General features: G+C 40.2%; 1 protein-coding gene across 1 annotated transcript; it reads right to left on the minus strand.

Annotated features, from left to right (window-relative positions):
* Positions 1 to 3559: 3559 nt before the first annotated feature.
* Positions 3560 to 18680, minus strand: LOC121877360 (formin-like protein 20). The gene is made up of 3 exons (XM_042383083.1): positions 18540 to 18680; positions 10672 to 10801; positions 3560 to 7494 (listed from the first exon to the last, which is right to left on the minus strand). Exons 2-3 carry the CDS (start codon positions 10680 to 10682, stop codon positions 5661 to 5663), a joined length of 1845 nt encoding a protein of 614 aa, XP_042239017.1. The 5' UTR covers positions 10683 to 10801; positions 18540 to 18680; the 3' UTR covers positions 3560 to 5660.
* Positions 18681 to 25887: the final 7207 nt, after the last annotated feature.

Genomic DNA, 25887 nt, shown 5'->3' on the forward strand with positions numbered 1-25887 from the left:
TCTCTCCCTGAACCACGAACCCGAAGTACTAGACTGATAAATTATTTTGTCCATAAATTCATCAGATTCACGAGTCTGAATCTCAGGGTTCATGGTTCAGGGGAGAAGCGAACGGACTTTAGTAGTTAACTGTATTTGGCTATCTCTATTGACAAATGAGCCCAAATCCCAATCTGACTTACATCTGTTATCAATCAACTTTGCCACTGCTGCAAAACTATGGAAACTTTACTGAGTGAAAACTTAAAAGATAACCAAGTCTCTCCCCCCCCCCCCAGAGCTCATTCCATCTAATGTAAAATTTAGTTATCTTCCACATGTAAGCAAACTTTATTACATTCACCAAAGACTTACAGAATACAATCTTCCCATTCCACTCCTCCTTCTCCATCCCACATAATGCTATCTTCCCCTTCCATCTCTATATAAATGATAGCGTAACACCCACCAAAACTTTTCCCACATAATGCCATCTTGCCTTCCATGGATTTTTCCGTTTGTATGAATGATGGGGGCAAACACACACTAAATTTACAACTGATTTCTCAATACCAGCAGCTATTTCTCTTCTGTCATAGTTAAAAATAACGCTGAAGATTTTTCTCCAATACAACCTTCAAGCATTCCTTACGAGTCTTTTTAGCACTTGGGAGGGAAGGATACTCGGTCAGAGGACGATATTTGCATGTTTAGTAGTAATAGCAATGGGACCATAGAAACAGGGCCACAGTGAACACCATAAAATAAAGCCATACAAGTAGAAACAAAGACAAACAAAGACACTGGTGAAATTCAGAAGTTGAACCACATGACAACAACTACAGAGATCAACCTATGTAGGAGTGACTGAACCTAACCTACATAAAGGTTGGAAATATTTTGTTACATTACACATCAAAATAATTAACAATACTGTACTGCACTTGGAGCAGTAATTGAGACTCTTCCCCCCCCCCCATTAAAACATTAGTGCATTCAAAGCTTGTTAGGTGTATTGTAAAATATTTACAGGTAAGCACTAAGCATTATTACCAAATGATAAAATAAAAAAAAGTAATTCAAATAGCAGTCTTCTCTCAAAAGTATATCACAGTTGGTTTTCTGAGTCACACACACACTTGTAGATACTGTACTATATTATACAGTTTTTAGTAATATTTTTGCACCATTAAGCAGTTGTGAGGCACCAGAGATTATAAAATTACCCTGTACAGTATATACAAAAATTTTATTATTCACTTTAAAAATCTCCCCCCAAAAGGGATTATTCTTTACACTTCTATATGGACATCATAGATAAATGACAACTTCATTAAAATAAGATTACTGTATATAAAACTCTATGCACCAAGTATTAGTGTCACCATTTTATAGTTGATACAGTATGACTCCTCAAGTCTTACTCTCTCTTGGTTTTTCCTGTGTTGACAACATGGTCATATGGAAAATACTTCCCATTGACGTTTTGACTAATAATAACAATAAGACTCACTAAGCAATCAATTTGGTTATTACTGATTCAATATTGTACTGTGCAGTCACCCATGAAAGTCCTGTCTCCTCTTTCTTGAACCAAGAACCCCGAGATCCAAACTCGTGACTCCAAAGCAGCTATGGACAGAATAATGCATCAGTGTCCACAGCTTCGGAATCACAAGTCTGAATCTTGGTGTTTGTGAAGCAGCAGAAAAGGCAACAGGACTTTTATGGGCAACTGTACATACTCTGGGTACTAATGGCCTCCGTTTACCCCAAAACAATTCAGAAATATTGATGGAGCAATTTTCGATATGTGGCTTTTAACTCTGAATACACAAAAGTAATTCCCTTGGTTCTCAACAGAATTTACCTCAAAAAACAAAACAATAATTGGTACCTTGTCCAATACACACAATATAATCCAGTAACTGTATAACATCAGATTAAAATGGTAAAAGCAAAATGAAAAACAAACAGTAATAAATAACAAAGATAACAAACTGCTGTAATAACTCAACACCAGAGAAAATTATGTGCCACCACCAAATTTACTGTTTTCAGTATTAAAAAATAGTTATAAATTGGTAAAAAAAAATTTAAATTCACAGCCCTTAGTACAGTATTCTTAGTACTAAACAATCTATAAAGTTACAGCTTGGTAAAAAAATTTAAATACCTGCACAGCCTACTATACTGTATTTTAGGTAATCGAACTACAAAACTACGGCTCATTGCAAAAAAAATAAATACATTTACCTCTTATCAATTAGCATATCTCCACTTAAGTAGGGAATTTACATCTGGTAAGAGATTTTTTTTCTTGGTCGGAATTTATGTGTGACAAGTGTTTCATTGGGACGCCTCTAACAAAACACTGACAGACACACAAAACACATGAGGAGATTCGTACGCAACGAACTGAACACAATAGATGATAATACTGTGCACCAAAAAAATAAACATGCAGCATACAGGTACATCAATAAGCTACGGTGCTTTAAACAATCTTATCAATAATTATATCGCCAATTAATCATCAACACCTACTTCTGGAAATTCCGTTCTCTAATGTAAAAAAATTATTAATTGCACAAATAATCATCCTATTGCATTAAAAACGGAGGATTGGTCTTCACTGATACTTTGGTCCATTTCTAAAAGAGGGGCAATATAAGCATCAGTCATCCCTCACGGGTAAACGTACAAGTCTGGTGTCACACTAATGGTCCACACATCACACTTGAGTCACATCAGCCACACTGAAATTTAAGGGAACATCCATTCAAATCGACAGACTTTCATGCCACTGATTGAAAGGAAGGGATTTTGAATCTCTGAAGTTACATGGAGACTCAAGATTAATCCTTCCTTTAAGGCCTAATGCCTTCCACTCAGTCACTCCTGTATCTACGCCAGCTCATGGGAGGGACGATGACACAAACAGACCAGTTAACCCTAGTACTACTGTAAATACATAGGAGGGGCCAAAGGACTGACTTTACTAACTCCCCTTTCCCACACAATTGTACAGTACAGGTATACAGGCCCACATGCTGCATCAACTCAACACTGGGTCGTTAGCAAATGTAAACAACAAGGTAAATTTTTCCTTTTATCACTTCCATTTAGGACTGTGTGGACTCAATCTATAACTGTTTAAGTGCTAAGACAGTGAGGCAGGATACATAATAAACACGAAACTTCTGCTTACTTGGAGCAGTGATCGTGATCTGAATAGATTGATGTAAGGAAATTCCAATGTATGTCAGACCCGGGCATTAGATTCAGTGTTTAGTGCTAATGTGAGCTCAGACTCATTAGGCCTCTAACAGTAAGTGATGACTACTGCCTCTAATACTCCTGTAGATGTTATGGGGGAAACATCACTAATCTTCCAACTAAAGTATTTCCTTGCTAACCTGGCCCGTAAGCCACGCCCCTCTTCTATAAAAATAGCTGATTGGTTCATAGAAAATGTTCGTGTAGCTGTCCATTTATTCAAACTAAATGCGATCACAATTGGTAAGCAGACCTGTTATTTTCTAAAATAATGTTAAATATCTGGACTATCAAAATGTAAAATGATTTCAAGGCATTAGCACTTCAGAGAGGATGTTAGAAAATTTTAAATAACTATCATAAAAGGTCAAAGGTGAAATTTTTTTTCAAATGAAGCCTTTTCATTATTTCTTTGTTTTGTACCAACCATAAAGCAAACCGAAACAAATAATACCAAGCATTAACAAATCTGTTGTCATGAAATTTGTACTGTACAGTAATACAGTATAAAAGTCCATTGACAAGTCCCATTTTTTTTACAGCAAATCATTAATGCTGCCATATCTTAAAACAATAAATAAATCATATAATTGAGTCTGGAGTCACCTGATACTGTATATAGCAGCTTATACTCAAAACTTGTCTCATATTTCTAGTCAGGAATAAATGGCATGCATGACTATTAAATATACACTACACATGAGTCACCACTGCCAGTATGAACACATTCTATAAATACTGTAGATCTGAGCACAGTTTAAAACTATCAAACATTGTGATTAACCTCAAGTATTAGTTAGGTCTTAACATGGTAATGTAGTACATCACCTTGTCATCCAGTACATCACTAATGTAGAAAGAAAATTCTTGATTACAAAATGGGGAAAGTTATCGATTTCAGAATCATGTGGCCATCATGGCTGGTGATCTGTAAAGGATTACAGCTCTGTTAAGAATCACAAGTTAATGAAACAAAATAGATGAGTGTTGTCATATGAACTAAACATAGCAAATATATTAAGTACTATGGTATACTGGACCAATAAGGCACAATAGTGAACATTCTCTCATTATAGGTGAAAAATGCTCATATTTATGCAAGATATGATGTAAAGTACAGTACTGTTTATGGATAAAATTTCCAACTAAGGGCTGTGAAGAAATGGGTGATATGGAGACTGCTCAAGTAGGTACCTGAAATACATCAGAGTTTGCAGAAGTGTTGAAATAATACAACGAGATGGAAAGCTGAAGAAGACTCTCGAGAACAATGTGCCTGTAACTCTGCAGATCAGACATGGCAAGTGAGAGTTCCTGTGTTAATATGGATGTGTAAACTTGTGGTGTGGATCTGTGTACTGTACCGCATGAAGTGAGGCATCGTCAATCAGGTTTGAGCGAGATGTATTGTAGTTACCGGGTACTTATAAAACTGACAGTATCAGAGACGAGCTGACAAATTGAACAAGTGATGCTGGTAAGTACAGTAGAAGTTTATCGAGACTGATTTAAACGAGGTTTTCTCTCTGTCACAGTAAGAGTGCAGTAGGCATTGTCCTAACGAGACCAAATAGTAAAACATAGTGAAGAAAAGTACAGGGGTGTATATGATTTTCAGTAAGTGCAATATTACATCAATAAATAATACAGATAAAATAGAACAAAATAGTGGAGAAAAGATGTTTTTCAGTCAGTACAATATTTCATCAATAAATATGTATTAAGAGAAGTTATTAGTCAATATCTATGAAAGACATCTAATGCATGAGATAACCAGCCAGTGGTCTGTCTGTACCAAGCAGCAAGCAGGTATCCATCCACCTGTTCATAGAAAAATTATGTTCGGTTAAATGAAATGGTCATAAAATGTATGATCAGGTATTTTTTTTCTTGTATTCTACCCTGCAATACCTACTGCAGGGAGTCTGTTTTGCCAATTAATTCAAATCTAACTTGATTAATTATAGATATATTCTGGTTAATTACAATGATATGTTCAGGATAACTGTACACAAATTATTTCTATTCTACACTTTGGTCTGGATAAATATGTTGTTCGTGAATCATCGTCACAACATTATCGTATGATTGTCATCTCCAGTGGCTATGCATAATGGCTTACCGTTCGTACGTAATGATAAACAAACTATAGAACTATAGGAATCTAGCCGAGTGTCACAAGGGACATATGAAAGACATGTATGTAGTTAATCAATACTATTCCTCCCCATGGTTGCTTATGGCGGCAGAGAAATTTTTTGAGCAGCGAGTCAACATGACTAATGTGTACAAGTAAATTATATAAAAACAGTAAATTCATATTCACCTTCATCACTTGTAACTCTAATTATCTACTAGTATGACCACCCACCCACCCACCCACCCACCCCAAGATGTGTTTTTCACAGTGAGGACTCTATTGGTGTAGTAACTGGGGGTGGTGGTGGTGGCGCCGAGGGCTTTACAATGTGACTCGATCTCCCGAGGGTCGGCGGCTGTGGGGCACGAGGTTTGGGAGAATTACTTCCACTGCCTGGAGGTCTTGGCGGAACGGCAGGTTTAGGTCGACCCAGAGTGCCGCTGTTGACGACGGGTGAGCCAATAGCTATCCTTGCCGGCACTGCTGGTCTCTCTGGTGTCGCGGGTACCGGAGGGAAGTATTTTGAGTTTGCACTTTCTTCACCAGACCTGAAGGATGATGACGATCCGTAAGGGGACTCAAACCCTAATGGTGCCCTGTGCTGGTGTCCAGGGGAAGACATCTGGTGCAGACTTAGAGGATACGGCAGTGGTGCTCCATCAGTTGTCATTTGTGGACTACCATATACAGAGGCAGGAACAAAATTTGGTGTCCATGAACCTGATCCAACAACAGAATGGCTGGAAGGATCTGGGACACCACTACCATCACTGTATGCTGGAGGTCTAGGACTGTTTTTCCCTAAAGTCCCATCATTTGCAGCTTGCATCTTTGCTTCTATGCGCTTGGACATTTCCTCTAGGTCAATATATTCGTCAGTTCTCATAGAGGGGGGTATATCATCTTCACATATATTGTGCAATGAACCTCTACTTCTGGCCATCAGCAACTTGTTTCCCAGAGCTTTTGGTGCCATTCTCTTGGTAGGTTCTTCCTCCACCATGTGTAGTGAAGCCAGACTCATGGATCTCTTGTTGTGATAGCTGGCATCAAGCTGCTCATCGCTGAGGTTGTGTAGCGACGCCAGACTACCAGTCCGGCTGTATTTACTTTTCTTACTAGAAGTGTTACTCACTGTATCTGGATTGGGTGAGACCCCCAGTTTATTAAGGGAAACTATGCTGGAGCTCTTCTTAGCCTTTCCAAAAACAAATCCTTTCATTTTACTGTACAGGGCCTCTGGTTCCTCCTCAACAGACTTTTCTTTGGTAGACTTTAAGAAGGGTCTCTGTAAGAAGGCCAGAGGATCCACATACATGGCTCTTGGTTGTTCAACACGTACGGGCTCTGGTGATGGAGGGGCTTCTGGCACGGGTTCACACTCAACATCGTCGTCATAACCAATGTGCATAGGTTCTGGGTATTTCATCATCGGGGGAACTGACACCGATGGTTTAGGAGGAGGCGGTGCTGGGCGGGTCGGCCTCCTCTGCAGGGGAGGTTGCTTACGTCGACCAAACATTGGAATTGTGTATATATTTTTCTTTCGCCACATTATATCGCAGTCAAAGAACTCGCAACAGTCTTGAACTGGGTCACTTAAACAAAAATTCATACAAAATCCTGGACTCTCATTACTCACTGTGTCTAGCGTTTCACAACGTGAGTCTAGAGTACCGTCTAAACTGTCTTTATAAGGCACCACACGTATTGGTGTCCACGCCTGGCGCCCATTTTCTTGAGCAATATTAGGTGGAGGTTCACCTTCAATACTTGTGTTCTCACTTTTCTTTTTCTTTTTCTTTTTTCCACAAGACAAACACCCACATGGATTATCATTGGTCTGAAAGTACCATTTGCATGAACAAAAAGCAGCAACACCAAATATTAACACTACACCAACAACAACAGCAATTATAACATACAGTTCAAAGTTTTCAATTTTTCTCATCTCATCTGCCAGCAGACAGTGTTTGTACTTCAGGGTTTGTAGGTAATGTTTCTGCCGTTTGAAGTCAAAGTTGCATATACACTCGTGGTACTCCAGTGTGCCGTTGGTGTGTTTCCCCCCACACATCTCCAAGGGGTGTACCTTCCTGAAAAGAAACCAAAAATTAGATGCACTGAAAGTAGCAATCCAAACATTGTCTAATTAGTAATATAAAATTTCAAAATACAATATTCTCTGGGATATTATCCTAGAAAACATGTGCCTATACAGTATATATAGTTCAGTACATATACAGTATACATACATATACAGTATTCATATCGTACACAGACGAATGTTAGTAAATTACACTAATAATGAGAAAATGCTGTAAAATACAATGATCTAAAATCATAAATACTGTAGTTTTCTCTAATACTTGTCTCGTGTTTAGCTTCCCAACAGAAGGATGTCAATGGTAACACACCAGAGATAACAGCACACAAGCTTGCATGATGCGTGTGCAGTGGGGGGAAGACAATGGAAGGAATAGCAACAGTGACACCCCACCTTCTGACCCAAGCAGGGCCACATGACCCAGGCATCTACTACATCAGCTGACACAACACTTCCCAATCACTGAGTGACTCAGATGTGAGAGAAGGATGCAAGAACATAACATAGAACAGTTAAGGTGTATTGTTGCAATACAGTAAGTGGACAGTATACAGTACTTGGGTAGAGGGAGACTGAAAACACCTTGGGAGAAAAGTGGAATTAAACATTTACAACTTAACAGTAGAGAAGATATGAGGTACAGAAGAGGTAAAGGAATAAATGTAATGGCAGGCCAGCCAGTTGTTGTTCTGGTGTAGCCAAGCCCTCAGTGAGGAGCTCCATGAGGTGGTGATGTGGATAACAATAAAGCAGCCAATCAAATCTACATATTGCATGCAACCTTCTCATTTCTAAATCATTTATGTTTTACAGCCACTTTTCACAATTCCATGGGTCAGCAGTAATTAAATGATGGCAGCTGTTGGGTAAAACCACAATGGGATGCCCCCCCCACCTGACCATCACCACACACCAAGAAAATATGGCCGAGACCAGAGAAGGGCAGGGCTCTGGTGACCCAGTTGTCACCAAGCATGATGAAGCAAAGTTTTACAGCTGGATGCCTTTCCTAACACTCACCAACCCATGAGGTGAATAGTTAAATAAATATCTGCTTCTCAAGATACACCATACATTTTCCATTTGCCAGTAGCTATTTGAAGAAAATAAAAAAAAATAAAAAATGCAGTTACCCGGTACAGTATACAAAATCAACAGCAGCATACTGTACATACTAACATACTCCACATCATGTGAGACAACAGATTTACACCACCTCACAAACCCCATACCATGACAGCAGTCCTCATCACTCCCTCTGTGTAGATGATTTACACTCAAAACACCTCCTAGTGACCCAGCACCCTCTACTGTATATCCAATTATAGAAGGGGAATGTATTTCTACAGTGGCATAATTATTACAGTTTCTGGCCTAGGGATTCATAGTGTATTTCACTTATGTTTATTATTGATCCAAAATCATTGTGTACACCAAAATACCTGGCATTGAAAATATATTCTGTGGCTTTAATAATTGGAGTCTATTGGAAAATGTACTCCAATTTACGAGAAATTTATTTACAATTTTTTTTTCAGGAATAGAACCCATTGTAAACTGGGCAATCCCTATATATCACCTGCACCTGTATACAGTACAGTACAGTATAAAGATTCTAGACTAGCATTATATTTCCACGCCTGAACTGCCATGAATGACCAATGTCAAACCTATTTGTGGCTTATGACTCAACACCAACACACTACTACACAAGGACTAACAAAAATGCACACCAACCAATTAAAAATCAAACTGAACATGCTAAAAGAAATTCTATAAAACATAACGATAAGTTCAGTATTAAAGTTAGTGTTATCCTGAAACTAAATGAATATGGTGATCAAATGAATGCTATACCATAGAAACATTAAACACCTGTGTATGGGATCCTCTCTGTGCCGAATAAAATCGTCAGACATTAGTCAAATAAAATAATACAACCGGCGTCCTGGTAGCGATGGGGTTAATCATCGTAAAGCAACACCTGTAAATAAAGTGTGAACAATCAGTCCAACTACAGTGGTGTTATTTAATGAACACAGGTGAAATACACTACACCAAGGTTTATTTCCTATGTAAGCATTACCAGCCTGCTGTGCCTTTATACAGGATTTAACTTCACCAACTTCTGCTTGGAGGAGCCAAGCACTACTAAGCTATAGTACAAAAAAGATGACTGGATATACATTTACTACCTCTGCAGCTGTCTCGTCATTTAATAATAAGCTTTCTCTTATTTTGATGACACACAGCAGATTTGACTCAGTATCTCCACCTGTCAACAGTTAAGGGATATACCGGTAAGCCCCAAAACACAATGGTATATTCCTGGTTTAACGTTAATGTCTACATGATATTTACATGTTATTTTGTTCTATTACATTTTTTTATGAATAGTTGTGTAAGCCATTATATAACCAAGACAATACAACCAAACATACCGTACCTTAAACACGCAAATAAGAGTAAAAAAAATAACACCGCGTAATGAAGGGGGTTACCCTACTGCACAGTATGGTGGTAACAGGCAGTAACTATTTCGTAATATTTTCAACTCCCGGGTATTTTAACAACTCAAAATTAAAAACACCAATTCAGAAAGTAGAAAAGAAATCTCAAGAATAAATTAACTTGATAGAACTACCTGTTTCAGTGCCATATTCCGTAAGGTAAATAAAGGGTTCGTACAGGTGGTTCAGTGTTAACGTTTAATAACCTTCACTGTTAAAAATACAATTCATCCTTATTCAACACTAAGCTGCTTCTTAAGCTACTTGCAGCACTTTATGACTCAGAAGCTCTAACAGGAACTAAATAATAATCATAGACAGTTGGGCAACACTTATGAATTTCCGTCACAGAAGAATTTACTCCAAAGAAGATCACAATAAACCAATATTTCCTCGGTGTACATTGATATTTAGACTAAAAAAATCAGTTGTCAATGGGCGTAAGATAGTAGGGGAGTGTTATATTGTTAGTGGTATGCGGGTTCACGCCAGGAGCAGGAGGGTGGTACACTGTAAGGTGCGGGCACACTACTTCCCACCACACACACCAGAGGCCATAAAATCTCTCTTTCAATTCCTTCCACTACAAATTAACAACCTAGATAAGCATACTATGGTATTACATCATTAGAGGAACAAAAATCGCCAAGGCTTACCACCGAGTCATGATGCTGGATGGTAAAGGAATCCCGTGTGATAGTTAACAAGCCTGCTTCTCCGGTACTTCACGCTCTCTGCCTTGTCTCCTTACCAGCTAGTCCACCGTCGCCCCTCAATGCCACTTACCTGTCAATTATACCGAAATAATAACACCTCTAGCTTTCACAGTGATGTTTTCCTGTTATATTATACTTCAGAAAAATATAAATATTACGTTTAGATATAATATATAGTCATGAGTAGTTATATATATGAAAATAAAAGTATATTTGAAAGAGATACATGGCATCGCAAGGGCAACGCTCACTCAGGCCAGCGACGCTGCGCTGGCTGGTGGTGACGCTGCGCTAACTCTGAACTTATGGCACGTTGAAATCACTTTACTAAGCAGTATCTGGCTGTTTCTTATCTCTTGTGTACATTTGGTTAACTGGGTCTAATATATGATCTGTCAAGATAAGAAGACATTTAACTCTCCTAGAGTGACGCTGAGGCTTAAATGACTTCTGAATCTGTTTGGATGACAGTTCTGCAAAACATAATGATTTAAACATACTGTATAATGAATGCATTATTTCAGCGTTATATATACCCATTTTATTATTCAACGCATACGCATATTCTAGTCTCCTATTGTCGTGAATAATATAATTACCTCGCTATTAAATGTAACCTGATACCACAAGAATGTACTCGGGTACCGTGCGTTAATTCTATGGGAGTTGCAGAAAGTTTCGTTCATGATCGGCGTTAACAATATATTACTAAGACAGACTGCTACTGAAGCTGCTCTAGACTCGGTTCATTCAAAGGAACGTCAGAAAATGTGAATACGATCTGGCAAGACTTGCAATATTTTTTTTTAAACATACTCGATTATGTGTGACAGTAGTAGTACTAGTCGTAGTATTTGGGATTTCAGACAAAATACGCATGTACTGCTGATAAAATCTTATTATTAGTTATGAACTGTGCTCAAACTCTGCAATAGACAAGTTTAAATAGGTGTGATTGGCCAGCAATTCCTTAAACACAATTTCATGTAAAGTGAAATTGAGATACAGCATATTCCATTTGTTTCAATTTGATTTATAACCATTCCGTAATCCCATTTCCTGTAGCTCACAAGACTACGGCTGTTCGAATGTTCCCCGGGATGATGGTAAGACTAGGGAACAAAACTTACCTGACCCCAAGTCTTATCTCACGCTGGCTAATTTGGAAGGGTAATTTAGCTCCCAGTACGCTATGCAATATTCCAGACAATGAGCCGATTATCCCGAGATCAAGTAACAGCGGAAATGGGAATTTATCTCTGGTCTTTTCAATTGCAGGATGGGGAGACCAGACCACTCGTGGAACAGAGGCAGCTCTTGTTATGCTAGGACATGACAGCCCCTCCCCCGAATATATTAAATATTCAGTAATGCTGAAAATCAAAACGTTAGGATTTTAATTAGGACAAGCGCACTAGGGTTGTATTGTTGAACCTTCATAGTTTAAAAAGGATGTTTTATGGACATTATTGTACTTTTTTTATAATACTGGTGGATATAACAGTGTCTATATAAATTATCTTTATATCTTGTAACACTACTAGGAATTCCAGCAAAAAATATTTAGTTCTTTAAATAAAAAACCTATTTCTCAAGGGAACAGGTCAGTCAATATAATAATAATAATAATTACAGTTCACAAGATTAAAATAAACACAGAAATTACCAGCAACCTAAGAATATGCATATTGTGGTTGCATATCTGAATATACAATGATTCTCAGTGTAGTATAAATATCTTAAACAACCAAGCTCACATAACATGGTTGTTGGGCGAAGAAAGGTCTCAACATCTCTCTCTTAATGGAATGAGTTGCATAACTTTTAGTATTATTTATTGCGTATAATAACTCGGGGTGGGGAACTCCTATAAACCGTAATGCAAAAATTTGTCTCCGTGTGTTATATTGTAATTGTGTGAATATTATCGGAATGTCACTTTTTTATCTTATCTGACCTAATCTAACATAACCTAAGCTAACCTAAAATAAACTAATCTAACCTAACTTAACCTAACAAAGCCCAATCTACCCCGACATAACCAAACAAACTAATCTAGCATTACACCAAAATGAGATAACGAAGAGGAATTTTAATTTCTCAGCATAATCGACGTCTTGCAGTAAGTAGCTGACGTTACCGGAAGTGACACCTTTTAAAAAATGCCGTTATTATAACACCAAGGACGTGAAGCGGCGGCTCCTGTACGTGGACGTGAATCCTTCCCGCCGTTGCCAAAACCTATAAGATTATAGCATATTTGACTTATCCAAAAAGCCAGATTAAATTTGTGTAAATAGCATTGCAAAAGAAACCGTAAATTCACATTATTGGGAACTGAAAGGAAAGTTATTATAGTTTTCATGACCGTAGAATAAAAGGTGAAGTGACAACTAAAGGAGGAAGGTGGTTCTAACTGGTCATCCCGTCTCCCTCCCTCCGCCTCTCCCAGGTAAGTGTCCATTGATCACTGTACAGATGTGTGTGATGATGACCCCTCCCCTTGGTGAACCTGTTGTGTTTACGGTACTAAAAAAGTTTCTTTCTGAGAATTTGTTGCACTTGGGATAAAATCTTGCTGAAAATTATAATCAATCAGTAAATTTTGGAGCTTTATATTATCGTACGTTATTACGACTTATGTATATCCAACTTCTACAAATTTCATGAAAATATTTCTCAACAGACGTGAAAAGTATATATTTATCAACATTTATTACTCGCTTGTCCATTTACTTACCAGTTAAATCAATCAATATTATTTTCACAGCTAATAGTTCATGTGTGTGTGTGTGTGTGTGTGTATTAAGTTTCATTAAAGGAAGTCCCGTTTACATAAGTTACTTTCTCGCTCAACAGGTGACGTGGGGACGACACATGTTAACGGGAAAATGTATAAGCGTTCAGTTATCATAAACAGTAAAGTTATTAAAATTTTTAGAATATAATCGTAACTGCGCCACAACAATGATATATACACTTGATTCCACCTAAATGTTTACACTGGCAATCACGAACGTACCAAAATAGAACTAGTGCCGGGAAATATCAAACTTGGCTACTGGGCCGAATTCATCACACACACACACACACAACCGTTAGACTAGTGAAAGCGAGTCGGGTCGTGCTGTGGTTGACCTGACTCCACCAGTTTTCTCTCCAGTCACCTCCAGTGTGGTAAGTAGCCTTTACTAACGCCTCAACAATAACACAGTATTTCTTCGTAATTTGTTCATAGTTCTTGCCTAGTGTATGAAATAACTTAATTTATGTGATTAAATAGTTCTTGAAGCAAAAATATATTAACAATTAGAGTGAACTACAGTAAAGTAGATAAAATAAAGCAAAGTAAAGTAACAGCCGACCCAGTGACCAGTTTGTTTGATTCTAGGAAGGTTTGGTTTGGTACGTATTAGTATAAGTTAAAACGTTCTCGCCTCTTTTAATCTACTTTATTTTGAGTGTCGGGCCAAAGATGTTTTAGCCTCGAGTATTTCAGTCAAACAGATGTTCATTTTTAATTCAGACCATTATCACATAAGGAGTAAAATGGCACAAACAGTATCTCTAGGTTAGGGCGAGGAGGCCAGATCAACCTAATCTGAACCCCGTCAACAAGTGAATTTCTGTACCATTTTTCTCCTAAACTGACAGTTGTGTCATTTTTCCGAGTACGGACCTTCACTACTATGGTGGTCCCAGAGCAGAATATGCGAGTGCGGACTGCCGCAAGACAAGAATTATCTTGTATTTCGAATAACTTAACATAAAATACACTTACCTACACTGCATAATTCCGCAGTTGTTTCGTTGTAATAAATGGTCTTCCATATGTTAGTGTATCTTAACAGGTGTTTACTGAGTGAAGGGTGGGCCAAGGGGTTAGGTTTCAGGTACTTGAGTTAGGAAGTGAGGAACAGTGGCGTCTTGTTGTAGTGACTGTTGCTGTATAAGGACTTGGCGAAGGAATCAACCACGAAGGAATTATCTATGTACTTCTCTGAGCGCGAAGTACTTGCATGAAATAGTTTATCTAATTATGAATCATATTAAATTTCTGTAGCTCATTTTGGACTGTTCACGGCCGCTCAAAGCCTGACTTAAGAAAAATAGGCATTTCCTTCGTTAAGCATATGAACTATTTCCTACTTCAACTTAACTGAAACGTTTTCTACATGTTTTTTTATTATTATTATGATTATCTTTGATTCGCTTAATTCCCAGTTTTGCTCAGATTAAAACGAGTTTTCAGGTCTTTTGAGCACGAGACATTATGTAACAGGTAGCCTATACAGTTTACAGTAAAGTCAGATAGGAACCGGCGATCCAGTTTTGTATTTCCATTTGCTTTCTATTCTGAGTATTTGTTTTATATTGAAAAAGTTTAGTCATTTTAGCGACAATTGTTCTCATGATTGAAAAGGCAGGAAAATTAATACCTTCCCAGTACCTTGTGTCTCAGGTTGGCTGTGACATCACCATTCTTTCAACATCACGTCTGACATCAATGGCGTCAGTGGCTCACCTCACCAGAACAATTGTCATCATTGAATTCTCCCCTCATTCCCCTCGCCCCTTGAGTGGAAGGTAAAGGGGGGAGGGGTTAAGGGGTGCAGTTAACAAAGGGTTCCTGGTTGTGCCTCACGCTCTGTGTTACACCGACTTAACGGACCACACCGTTTATTGCCTGTGTGTGTGTGGACGTTCAGCTGAGCTTGTCCCCCACCCACCAGAGAGCAAGGGGGGAGGGTTGTTGTGGATGCTGGGCTGCCAAGGTCTGGTTCTTCATGGTCCCTGATGAACCTCTCCTCTTGCTCATTCCGTCTCTCTCTTTATCTGCATTATATCTGCTTCTATTCTCTCTTTTGTCTTTCTCCTTCTCTCGTTGCATATAAAAGTCTGTTAAAGCATAATTCTTTCATCCCCATATATGATCATACAAAAGAAATCTATCTTAGCAGACACAGTAGGACCCACTTGTCACTGTGTTTGTTTTTGTGGCTCCGCCCATTAGGTAAACAAATGTTCCTCGCTTGCTGGTGACAAAGCAACTTGATATATTTTTAAAAACAAGAAGAGAATTCCCCCTTTTATTTAATTAAATGATGTTTATTTAATAACTATCATCATTTTAATTCCTATTGGATTCATCATGAACTAGAATAGATTTGTACCTAAAGCAAAAAAAAAGTATGAAGATTCACCATATCAAGGATAGTTCAAGAAAGCCAGTCAAAGCGTATATCCACTAGTGTCACTATTTCCCTATTACAGAATTACAAAATATTAACGTGTGGATACCCGGACGAAGAGTCGCGAAAAAGGAGAGCAAGAGGTTACGAAGGAAAGTCTAAAGTTCTCGCATTTCACTGACATTGAGAGCGTCTCGGTATCGCTCACACAGACCTCCAAATGTGTGGATGCGACCAACAGAAAACCAGCAAGTAAAGGTCAAGGAGCCACTACGGCGTTTAATTCCTTATATACCGTAATGTCTGAACAAATATTAAAAACACATGTGAAAAATAAAAGTACAAATGCTATCAAAATTTTATGGGGATTATTAATAGTTTTCTCTTCTTGTGAACGTTACTAGATACATTTTTTCTATTGTAAGGAATTGGAGGAAAATTTCTAGTCCTTGAGGCAAAATATGACGAGAGAGGGGAAAGCGTGGCCGTGAGGATACTAGAGTAGGAGCAAAAATGGAATGTTTCTGGTTGGTTGCTTCGTTATTAACTAAATACGACAGTGAGGTACTTGAATGCTCTGAGTGACAAGACGATAACAGTTTATGACCGCAACGATAACAGCTGATGTCACATGATGATTAAGCACCCTAACACTAACCTAACCCCTGTAGATAGTGTTAAGGTGTTTTGTTCATCAAGTGAAATAAGATAGGGTACCTAATCTTCAGGTGATCCACGACATAAACAGATTGAATCAGATTAGGAGGAAGGAGAGCATCCTCCAACCAGCCAGCCCCAGTAGTGAGTGTAGCTGCTGCCTGTCGGGAGGAGCCACAGCTGCTGCTTGTTATCTATAATAGGGACAATGGTCGGCTGCGAGGGAGGGGGACTGCGGTAGGGGAGAGGAGGAGAAGGGGGAATCATAGCAATGGGGGAGTAAGGGGAGAGGGTTGCAATAAGGGAAAGCAAGGCCGAGAGATTAGGGGAGGAACGGCAGCACGGGGGAGAGGGAGACGAGGGGATAACAATAAGGGACCCTAGACGTAACAGACGGTACCAGTAGTGAGAGGAGTATGGTCGAGTCAGGATGTTTAGAGGGAGAGGAATTAAACTAATAGGTGGATATCGCCTCGCCTCTCTCCATCCCCCTTGTCTGCAGTCCTTGGTGTGTGTTTATTTCGCGGTCACTCACCATGTTGTTGTTGTGGTCGTTCATCACGCTAAATAATTTTTGTTTATATTGGCACATTGTTTCTGTTTACATGTGTCTCGTGGTGTTGGAGATATTACCTCATTATTTAGTGAGGAATGGAAGCTTCATCGAGTCCATAGTACAGTACAGTACAGTAATACCCATTTCTATAATTCAGTTCACTTTAAGTTGTTGTTGTCGTGAACTCAGATGAAGTCAAACTGCTTCTCACTGAACAAATACTTTCACGATGACTGGAGTGTGAACAGTAATCCTTAAGCTTTCGTTCAGCCTCTGTCACCCCTTCACTAGTGGACGCCACTTTAATATTTTATTTGTCTAACGCTAGACGATTTTATTCAACATAGAGAGATCCCCGTCCGCAAGGGGTTAAAAATATTAGGTCATGCACTCACTGTACGTGGTTAAAGCTTCATTCTCTGTACGTGGTTAAAGCTTCATTCTCTGTACGTGGTTAAAGCTTCATTCTCTGTACGTGGTTAAAGCTTCATACTCTGTACGTGGTTAAAGTTTTCTATACTGTACGTGGTTAAAGCATCATGTGCTGTACTTGGTTAAAGCTTCAAGATGAGCTTCGTTTCATTAGGCAATAGTAACATTTGGTTATCCACGACCAGTCAGTTGAAGAGATCAGCGAGGAAAGTCCCAAGACGGGCTGAGGTGTGCTGCTTCCCTCGTGTGGTCAGCGGAAGTTGGTTGCAGGATGTCACGAGATTATTCAAGGTCACGATCCAGAATCTAGACTCCCCAAAGATCTTACGATACACTTAATTCGTTGATTAATTTAAACAATTATCAATATCCAAATACAAGACGAAAAAATTCCATTGGGATTCTACTGTTACCGCACAGATACTTTTATAAACACTGTGTAATTTAATTGTAACATTCATTAACACATTATTATTACTGAAAGGCCTCACTCACTCCCTATATTACAACTTCTTTCAAACTTATCATTTATTTCTCCCTTTCCCTTAGATTCAACATATTAATTCTTACCACAGTATAAACTCTTCTAAATGATGAAATATTTTCTTGAAAAAAACAAGAAGTAATTATTACAAGTGTTATCCTCCGCCTCCCCCTCTTCCAGTCCGACCTCTTTCCCAGGTCGGCCACCATCAGTCAGACACGGGAAGGACGTCCACACAACCCACCACCACCAGCCCGGGGGCCCAGCCGCTCACCTCCAGGAAGTGGTTACTCAGTTAAAATGGTGGAGGATCTCTGGTAAGCCAGAGTTAAAACAGTATACCCACATACACACACACACACAAAGGCACAGACAGACACGCTCACATACCTGTACACACACATAAACAAGTATCTGATATCAAAACAATAAGTAAATACACATAGAAAACAAAATAGGTAATAATATAAAAACAGGCAACTTTTACCACACGCCAAAATCAATACTGAATTGATCCTTGTGTTTGAGTGACTGACGTCCGGTGGCTGACGCGGGCTGACGGAGGTGGTGGCCGTCAGCGCTTGGATCATCACGCTGGGGGTTATCTTGAGTCTTGTCCTCCTGCAACAGAACAAAAGCATATAAGAAAATATGGCTGTTTTTTATTTTATATTTAAGATCAATAATGATAATGAATATAAATTAGCATCATATGTCTTTGCTGATTATCCTTGGTCGAATTTTCCTGTCGTTTACCATTGTTGTGAACCTGGCACTGTCTAAGTATACATTGGAAATTGCACTGTATACCTGCATTGTTTACATGCATGCTGAACTGCACACCTGTAACGTGGACAATGACACAAGAATGTTACATATTACATTCTGGTAAGTCATGATGTTGGTGGCCAATGTTCAGTAGCGATACTCGGTTCTCTTCTCAGTGAATTTGTGGAGATGATCAGGTAAGGAATTCGGAACGTAGAATCATTAAACATCAAAGTGGTCCGAGGTGCAGCAGCAAGAACCTCTATTAACCAGGCACTTATGATCAAGGGCAGCAGAGTAGTTCATATAACCTAACACAGTGTAACCCTTCACCTGGCTCGCTGGTCTATAAATAACCACCACCACCACCACCTGCAGTCCCTCGCAATACCAGAAACTTCTTAATTTCTTCAAAACTAGGTCAATCGAGGAGACATGTTTGCCATAAAGAACATGGAGAGGTTAGATTAGGTTAGGTTATGTTGGCATTAGGGTGTCTGGGCCAACACATAAAGACAGCGGCACACTGGGCACTTTCCTCCAAACATGTTTGGCAAACACGGTCCGGCCAGCCAAACGAAGAGACGTTTTGCAACACACTGGAATCATTGGAATGTTTTGTTGGAGCGGCTGCCCAACACAACTAAACAACAACAAAGCATCTAGTCGAGGTTCACCACGGATCCCGTTACTACAGTTGGGGCCTTGAAGGGTTATGCTATAGTTCTTCAATTGCTGAAGCAAGTTAGGCGTCTGCAAAAGCTAAAGAAAAGACAATGGGTGTGACGTGAAGTTTATTTAAAAGTGGCGGTGTATATGTCACCGTTTATGGGTTATATTTTAAATTATTGTTTCATTATTTTTTCAATATTTACTTAAAATTATACGAAGCTCACTTGAGCACTAATCCGGCTAGCAAGGGTCCCCACGAAACAAACCGTTGTCCATTTCTAGCAACAGCCGAAATCCTGCTGCTTACTGGGAGTTTAAGCTGGTCGGCAAAACGGGCAACATGTTTGGAGGAAAGTACCCGTGTGCCGCCACCTTAAGAAGTCAAAATACCCATAAAAGAACTCACTGCTTTATTAAACTCTATAAATTGAGTTACTGGTACTATAATAAACATGCATACCTGCATCATCTATTTTCCAATCACAAATAACTTGATACGAGTCCATAATATATGATGACTGAACTTCTCTGTCAGGCGAGTTGTTTACAAGCATCTGGGTTTGACACTAACTTGCCGCAATGGACTTGTTAATGCTAATAAGCTGAGTTAATGGCGTTTATATTATGATAAATTACTTATAACAACATAAAATATATAAATCGAATCATATACTGTACTGCATATCCGTGTTAGAAATGTTAATCGGCGTTGGTGGTACAATGAGCATTGGTAAAGGAGTGCATCTCTCACGACTGTCTTGGATTCGAGTCCCAGATCTATACACGTGAGGTGTTATCCAGTGTGACACTACCAATTAGGGGGTTTCTCCTATACTGGACTAACACTGGACAACAAAGTTCATAACAAAGTAAAGGACTAGTCGCCTGAACGACTAGTAAGCTAATAAATGGTGAATTAAATCACGATCAATCACTCAGAGTACCATCCTCATATGAATCATATCCGAGGGTTGACAACCACAGTCCTCCACTGTAAACCTTTTTGGGCTGTTTTACCAATCCTACATGATTTTGTTTCTTTGGGGCCCAATTTTTATTTTCATTCACCCATGCCAGTCTCTGCCTCCCCCTGGTTCTCTTACCCTCAACTTTGCCCATTAATTACTTTTATCCTCTTCACTGATTGAGCCGGGCTCGTCAGCCGCTTGGTCACGGCTCTGCTACACACTATTGGCAAGTACTGCTGGGCATTACTGGCTACAGAATGTATCAGTACCTGTGCACGTGTTGGTCAAGTCTGGTTTTGAATGAGCTCACACTCGGTGCCGTCACAACATTGGCAGATTGTTAATATTTGTTATTATCCCCTCATCCCTTACTTTTACTTTTATCCTCTTCACCAATGATCGGCTCGTTACCCGCTTGGGCGATCGACCACGTCTCTGTTACGCACTGTTGCCACCTACTGGGCATGCACCGGCTCCTGAATGTACCTGAACCTGCTCCAGTGTTGGTCAAGTCTGGGTCTTGAAAGAGCTCACTCGGTGCCGTCACAACACTTTCTGGCAGATAAAGTTGTCGTTGTTTCTTTTAATTTACTTAAAATCATCAAAACAATAAGTACAGAAAAAAATTCAAGAAAATAAAGAAACAACTCCTGGTGGTAGCCGTTATCTACACCTTTACCATTTCAAGCATGTCTGAAACTTTTGCTTGCCTTTACTTCTTCAGTTGCTTTATAGTCTGTGTAACTTACTTTAACCATTCGCCTAAAACACCACATTTCAAAGGCCTCTAACCTCTTTATGCAGCATAGTAAACGTTACAAACTCAATTATAGTGTGTAGACCAAAACTTAGTAGCACATAGGACAACAGTTTAAAGTGGCACTACAGTACTCAGTCGTGTGTCCTTGGAGTTGGCGGACAGGCGGACGCTCGCCCCACAAGGGGTCACAGCTCCTCAGGATTGAAGAAGCCGCAAGTTCAGAAAACTGTGAGGGCAAACTTTTTCGGAGTGAGAGTTGTGAACTCTTGGAACAATCTACCAGAAAGTGTTGTGACGGCACCGAGTGAGAGCTCTTTCAAGACCAGACTTGACCAACACTGGAGCAGGTTCAGGTACATTCAGGAGCCGGTGCATGCGCAGTACTTGCCAACAGTGCGTGAGAGACGTGACCGATCGGCCAACGAGCCTATCAGCGGTGGAAAAAAAAAATTATATATATATATATATATATATATATATATATATATATATATATATATATATATATATATAATATGAATTCCAGCATTAAATAACTTGAAGATCGCCAAGGTTACTAAAAGTGTCGAGTCAATTGCCTTGTCAGCCAGCGGGTGTTTGTGGCGACTCTCTTGGCCAATGGTAGCTCCTGACCTCACTGTGTAGGTAACACATATTTACTTTGAGACCATTTTGTTAACTGCAGTGGAAATTTCCCATTTTGAAGATGAACTTAGGATTACAAAAAGCCTCTTATGGATGTTGGATGGGGGCTGACCGTAATTCTCATGGGATTATGTACCTGCACGTATTTGCAACTCAGGAAGGACTGTACTGTGCATTTCTCTGGACTTGACTTTCAATTGGAAGGGGTTGGATTGCTTAATAAGAACAATAAGGTTTTATTAGTTCACGATACTCATTCAAATCAGGGTTGGCTTGGCTAGATGAGATACTCGAGCTCTGTAATGACGTGAACTAGCCACCAGGTCGAGCTATGCCTTCCAACACAAGCGCACAATGCTTGAAATTTGCTCCAAGGCTCTTTTATCAGGGAAGCGTCTTTGAAGGTAATTCAAAGGCTGGACTAGTATTAAGATCAATTCTCTCATGTTGCTTATTTTCACGAACTCCAGGTTTTTATTTTGCCCTCTTACAACAAAGATGAGAATTAGATTTGCATAATAGAATGGAACATGAGAATCTCTCATAGAAATTTATCATTAGCAGCCTTCAATAAACAAATTTTTCAGATGAATCACAGGAACATGATGTGTGTACCCCGAGTTTGCAAGGTGACGTTTCATTCAACTACAGTAGGTCTCCAGTTCTTTTTTTTTGTCAAACTGCAGAGATCTGTTATGACAAACTCATGTCTACTTTAATGTACGCTTGCTGCCTTAGCTTTTTAAAACGCCTTTGCTCTTCCTACTGGCTGTGGAGAGCTTCCACCCAAAAGTTACCAGAGCTACTGTGTTTAATTAGGATATACGGGGTTTAGATTTCTTCTGCCGTAACTGTTGGAGTCGCAGAGAAACTAACTCGCCCATGACTATCTATTTAATTGAGGAAGCCTTGCATTAGTTATGTGGCAGCTTCAGAGTCTAGGAAAGGTTGGAAGTCTGTGGCTTAACTGATTACTGAACAAGAAGTGTTACCAGTGTTTATCCTGTTACTTAAAATATTGTTACAGAAAGGTTGTCCAAGTACCGTAGTTCTGGCGTGGTGAAAATAACGACAAAATACTGCCATGCACTATATCTGACCTCTGGAAAGTATGGCCCCATCGACGTGCGACTTTCCACTCGTGAAACAGACATGTCAACACTTCCCGAGCTGGCTTTTCAATGTCTTTAATTAACAGTTTTTAGGACAGGTAAATACAGAACAGTGCATCTATTTAACAACAATCTTAACATATTCAGACAAGATCACCTCTATACCATCATGTACACAGGGCATCATGTAAGTTTGTAAATCCAATTCAATATTTTAGAAGCATCAGATACCTTAAAGTCTCCCATACAATACAGGGTACTATATCTTGAACTCAAAGGGATACCGGTAAAACCCCGCTTTACGCAGTTTCACTTCACGCGTTTCCACGTTTACGTGGTACCCTGCCGAACACGGAATGCTCACTTTACGCAGTGCGTGTACCTTTTTACGCGGAGAGCGGCTGGCGGTCCTCTCGCGCAGCGCCATTTTTGGATTCAAACCTCCCACCATGTTGGGTAAGCGGCGCGAGTAGGTTGCGCAGTGTATGTCTTTGTTGCGTTATCGGTGACGTCATATGACGTATCGGACTGTGATTGGGCCAAGCATCCTTACCTCCCTCCCCTGCTAGCTGTGATTGGTTTAATGCACTATGACGTGCCCCGCCGCGGGAGCGTTCAAGCCCCTTCACCTACCCGCGTCAGTTACACCCCTCCCGGCTACACCGTGTATATCGGTATCCATTGTTCCATAAGAATGGCTGCCACCGGACCACCACCACCACAAAGAAACCTTGCATTACCTGGACCCAGCCGCCCTAAGCCAAAGAAGATACGACGTTCCCTAAGCTACGAAATTAAATACAAGATCATCCAAGAGTTGGAGAAAGGAACAAGACAGGTTGATCTCACGTGCCAGCATGGTGTTAACGAATCTACGATCCGGACAATTAAGAAGGATGCAGCCAAGATAAAGGAGCACATGAACATCACAAAGTCTACAGGTGCTTCTATGATCAAGTATTGCCACAACCAGGTGCTTCTCAAGACGGAGAAATTACTTGCGAACTTCTTGATTCGTCAGGTGTGATGGAACATGGCGGTGGACACGCGCTCAGTTCAGGAGTACGCACGTGAACTGTATGCTGCAGTGTCACGTAATATGGGAATTGCAGAGCCCAAACCCTTCAATGCTTCCTCTGGGTGGTTGCAGAGATTTAAGAAGAGGAACAAGATCACCAACATTAACATTGGTGGTGAAGAAGCTAGTGCTGACCGTGTTGCGGCTAGGGATTTTCCTCCGTTTTTACGCAAGATTATGGAGGAAGGACAGTACACCGACGACCAGGTGTTTAACACGGACGAATCTGGTCTTTTTTGGAAAAAGCTACCTTCCAAGACCTTCGTTGTGAAGAATGCCAGCAAGTGTCGGGGCCGGAAGTTGCAGAAGGAGCGCATCACCGTCCTGTTTACCACCAATGCCTCCGGTACCTGTAAGCTCAAGTTATCGGTGATCCACACAGCACACAAGCCGCACGCCTACAAGAGCATGGACATGACCTAGCTAAATGTCCACTGGCTGACCGCACGTAAGGCGTGGATGTTCTCTACTCTGTCCCTCTCCTGGTTTGATGACTGTTTCGTTCCCGACGTGAAGAAATTCTGTGAACAACAGAATGTTCCATTCAAGATTTTGTTGCTGCTTGACAACGCACCAGGACACTCGCCCCTACTGTTAGATCGTCATCCCAACGTAAAAGTGGTCTTCCTTCCTCCCAACACTACATCATTAATACAGCCCATGGACCAAGAATTGATCTGTAATGTGAAAGCTGCATTCTCTGCAAAGAAATTTAAGCTCCTGAACGACTACACCAACACCAAGGATGAGTTGCGTAACCTGGGTGACACCGATAGCAAGAGCGAAGACGACGAGGAACAACAGTTGGCAGAGCAAGAAGTACTTGTGAAACAATTTTGGAGAAAATTCAACGTCAACAAAGCTGTGGACTTCTTGGTGGAGGCATGGGATCAGCTGTCTGTAGCAACGGTTCGTCACGCATGGAGACGTGTTGCAAGGTATTCCAGGTGGGAGGCAGAGTCAATCTGTGACTGGTGAGGCTCAGACTGTTGCAGTAGCAGTGGACCTTGCCAGAGAAGCTGCGCAGTGTTACAGCTGCAGGCTTCTCCGAGACCACCAACGACGACATCCTGGAGGTGATAAGGGATCCTGATGTGACTGCTGACGAGATGTTAGATGAAGATGACGTCATCCCAAGAAGAACGCAAGTTATCGCATAGTAATGTAAGGGGTGCCATCGAGTGTGTTGAGAAACTCAAGCTCCTCCTTTCCGACGACCCTGACGATAACCGATATGAAGTCTTCACTACCCAGCTGTTGCAGACTATGGAGCCGTACGTCAAGGTGTATCACGACAACATCAACACCAGCCGTCAGCAAAGCATTACCGAGTTCTTCGCCCGCAACCCACCACAGCCAGCCCAAGCCAGTGATAGTGGCAGAGACAGTGATGGTGACTTTGAGGGATTTGTCAGGGAGGCACTAATAAGTGTGGATGACAGTGATGAAGACTCACCTGAGGGCCAGTAGCCTGCCCTCTGCCTCGGAACCAGCCTCCTTTCCCGTACGCCGACCCATCTCTTCTACTTACGCGAGTGTTAACCCAAACCTTGTTTTTTCTAATCTAACCTACAGTATATTATTCTCTTATTGATTGTTCCCTTCTATATTATGTGTGTGTGCATACCATCATAAAGTTAAGATGTTATTTTTACTAAAACGTACGTATTGTGTCAGGAAATAAGTGGAGTTTGGGGGTCACCCCGGTCTCAATTTCAATTAATCCCATATGTTATGTTGTTCACTTTACGCGTTTCTCGCTTTACGCGGGCCGCCATGGGTTCAATTGACCGCGTAAAGTGAGGGTTCACTGTATACGGGTATACATAGTC

Source organism: Homarus americanus, unplaced genomic scaffold (assembly GCF_018991925.1).
Source record: "Homarus americanus isolate GMGI-L3 unplaced genomic scaffold, GMGI_Hamer_2.0 scaffold367, whole genome shotgun sequence".
Classification (NCBI taxonomy): domain Eukaryota; kingdom Metazoa; phylum Arthropoda; class Malacostraca; order Decapoda; family Nephropidae; genus Homarus; species Homarus americanus.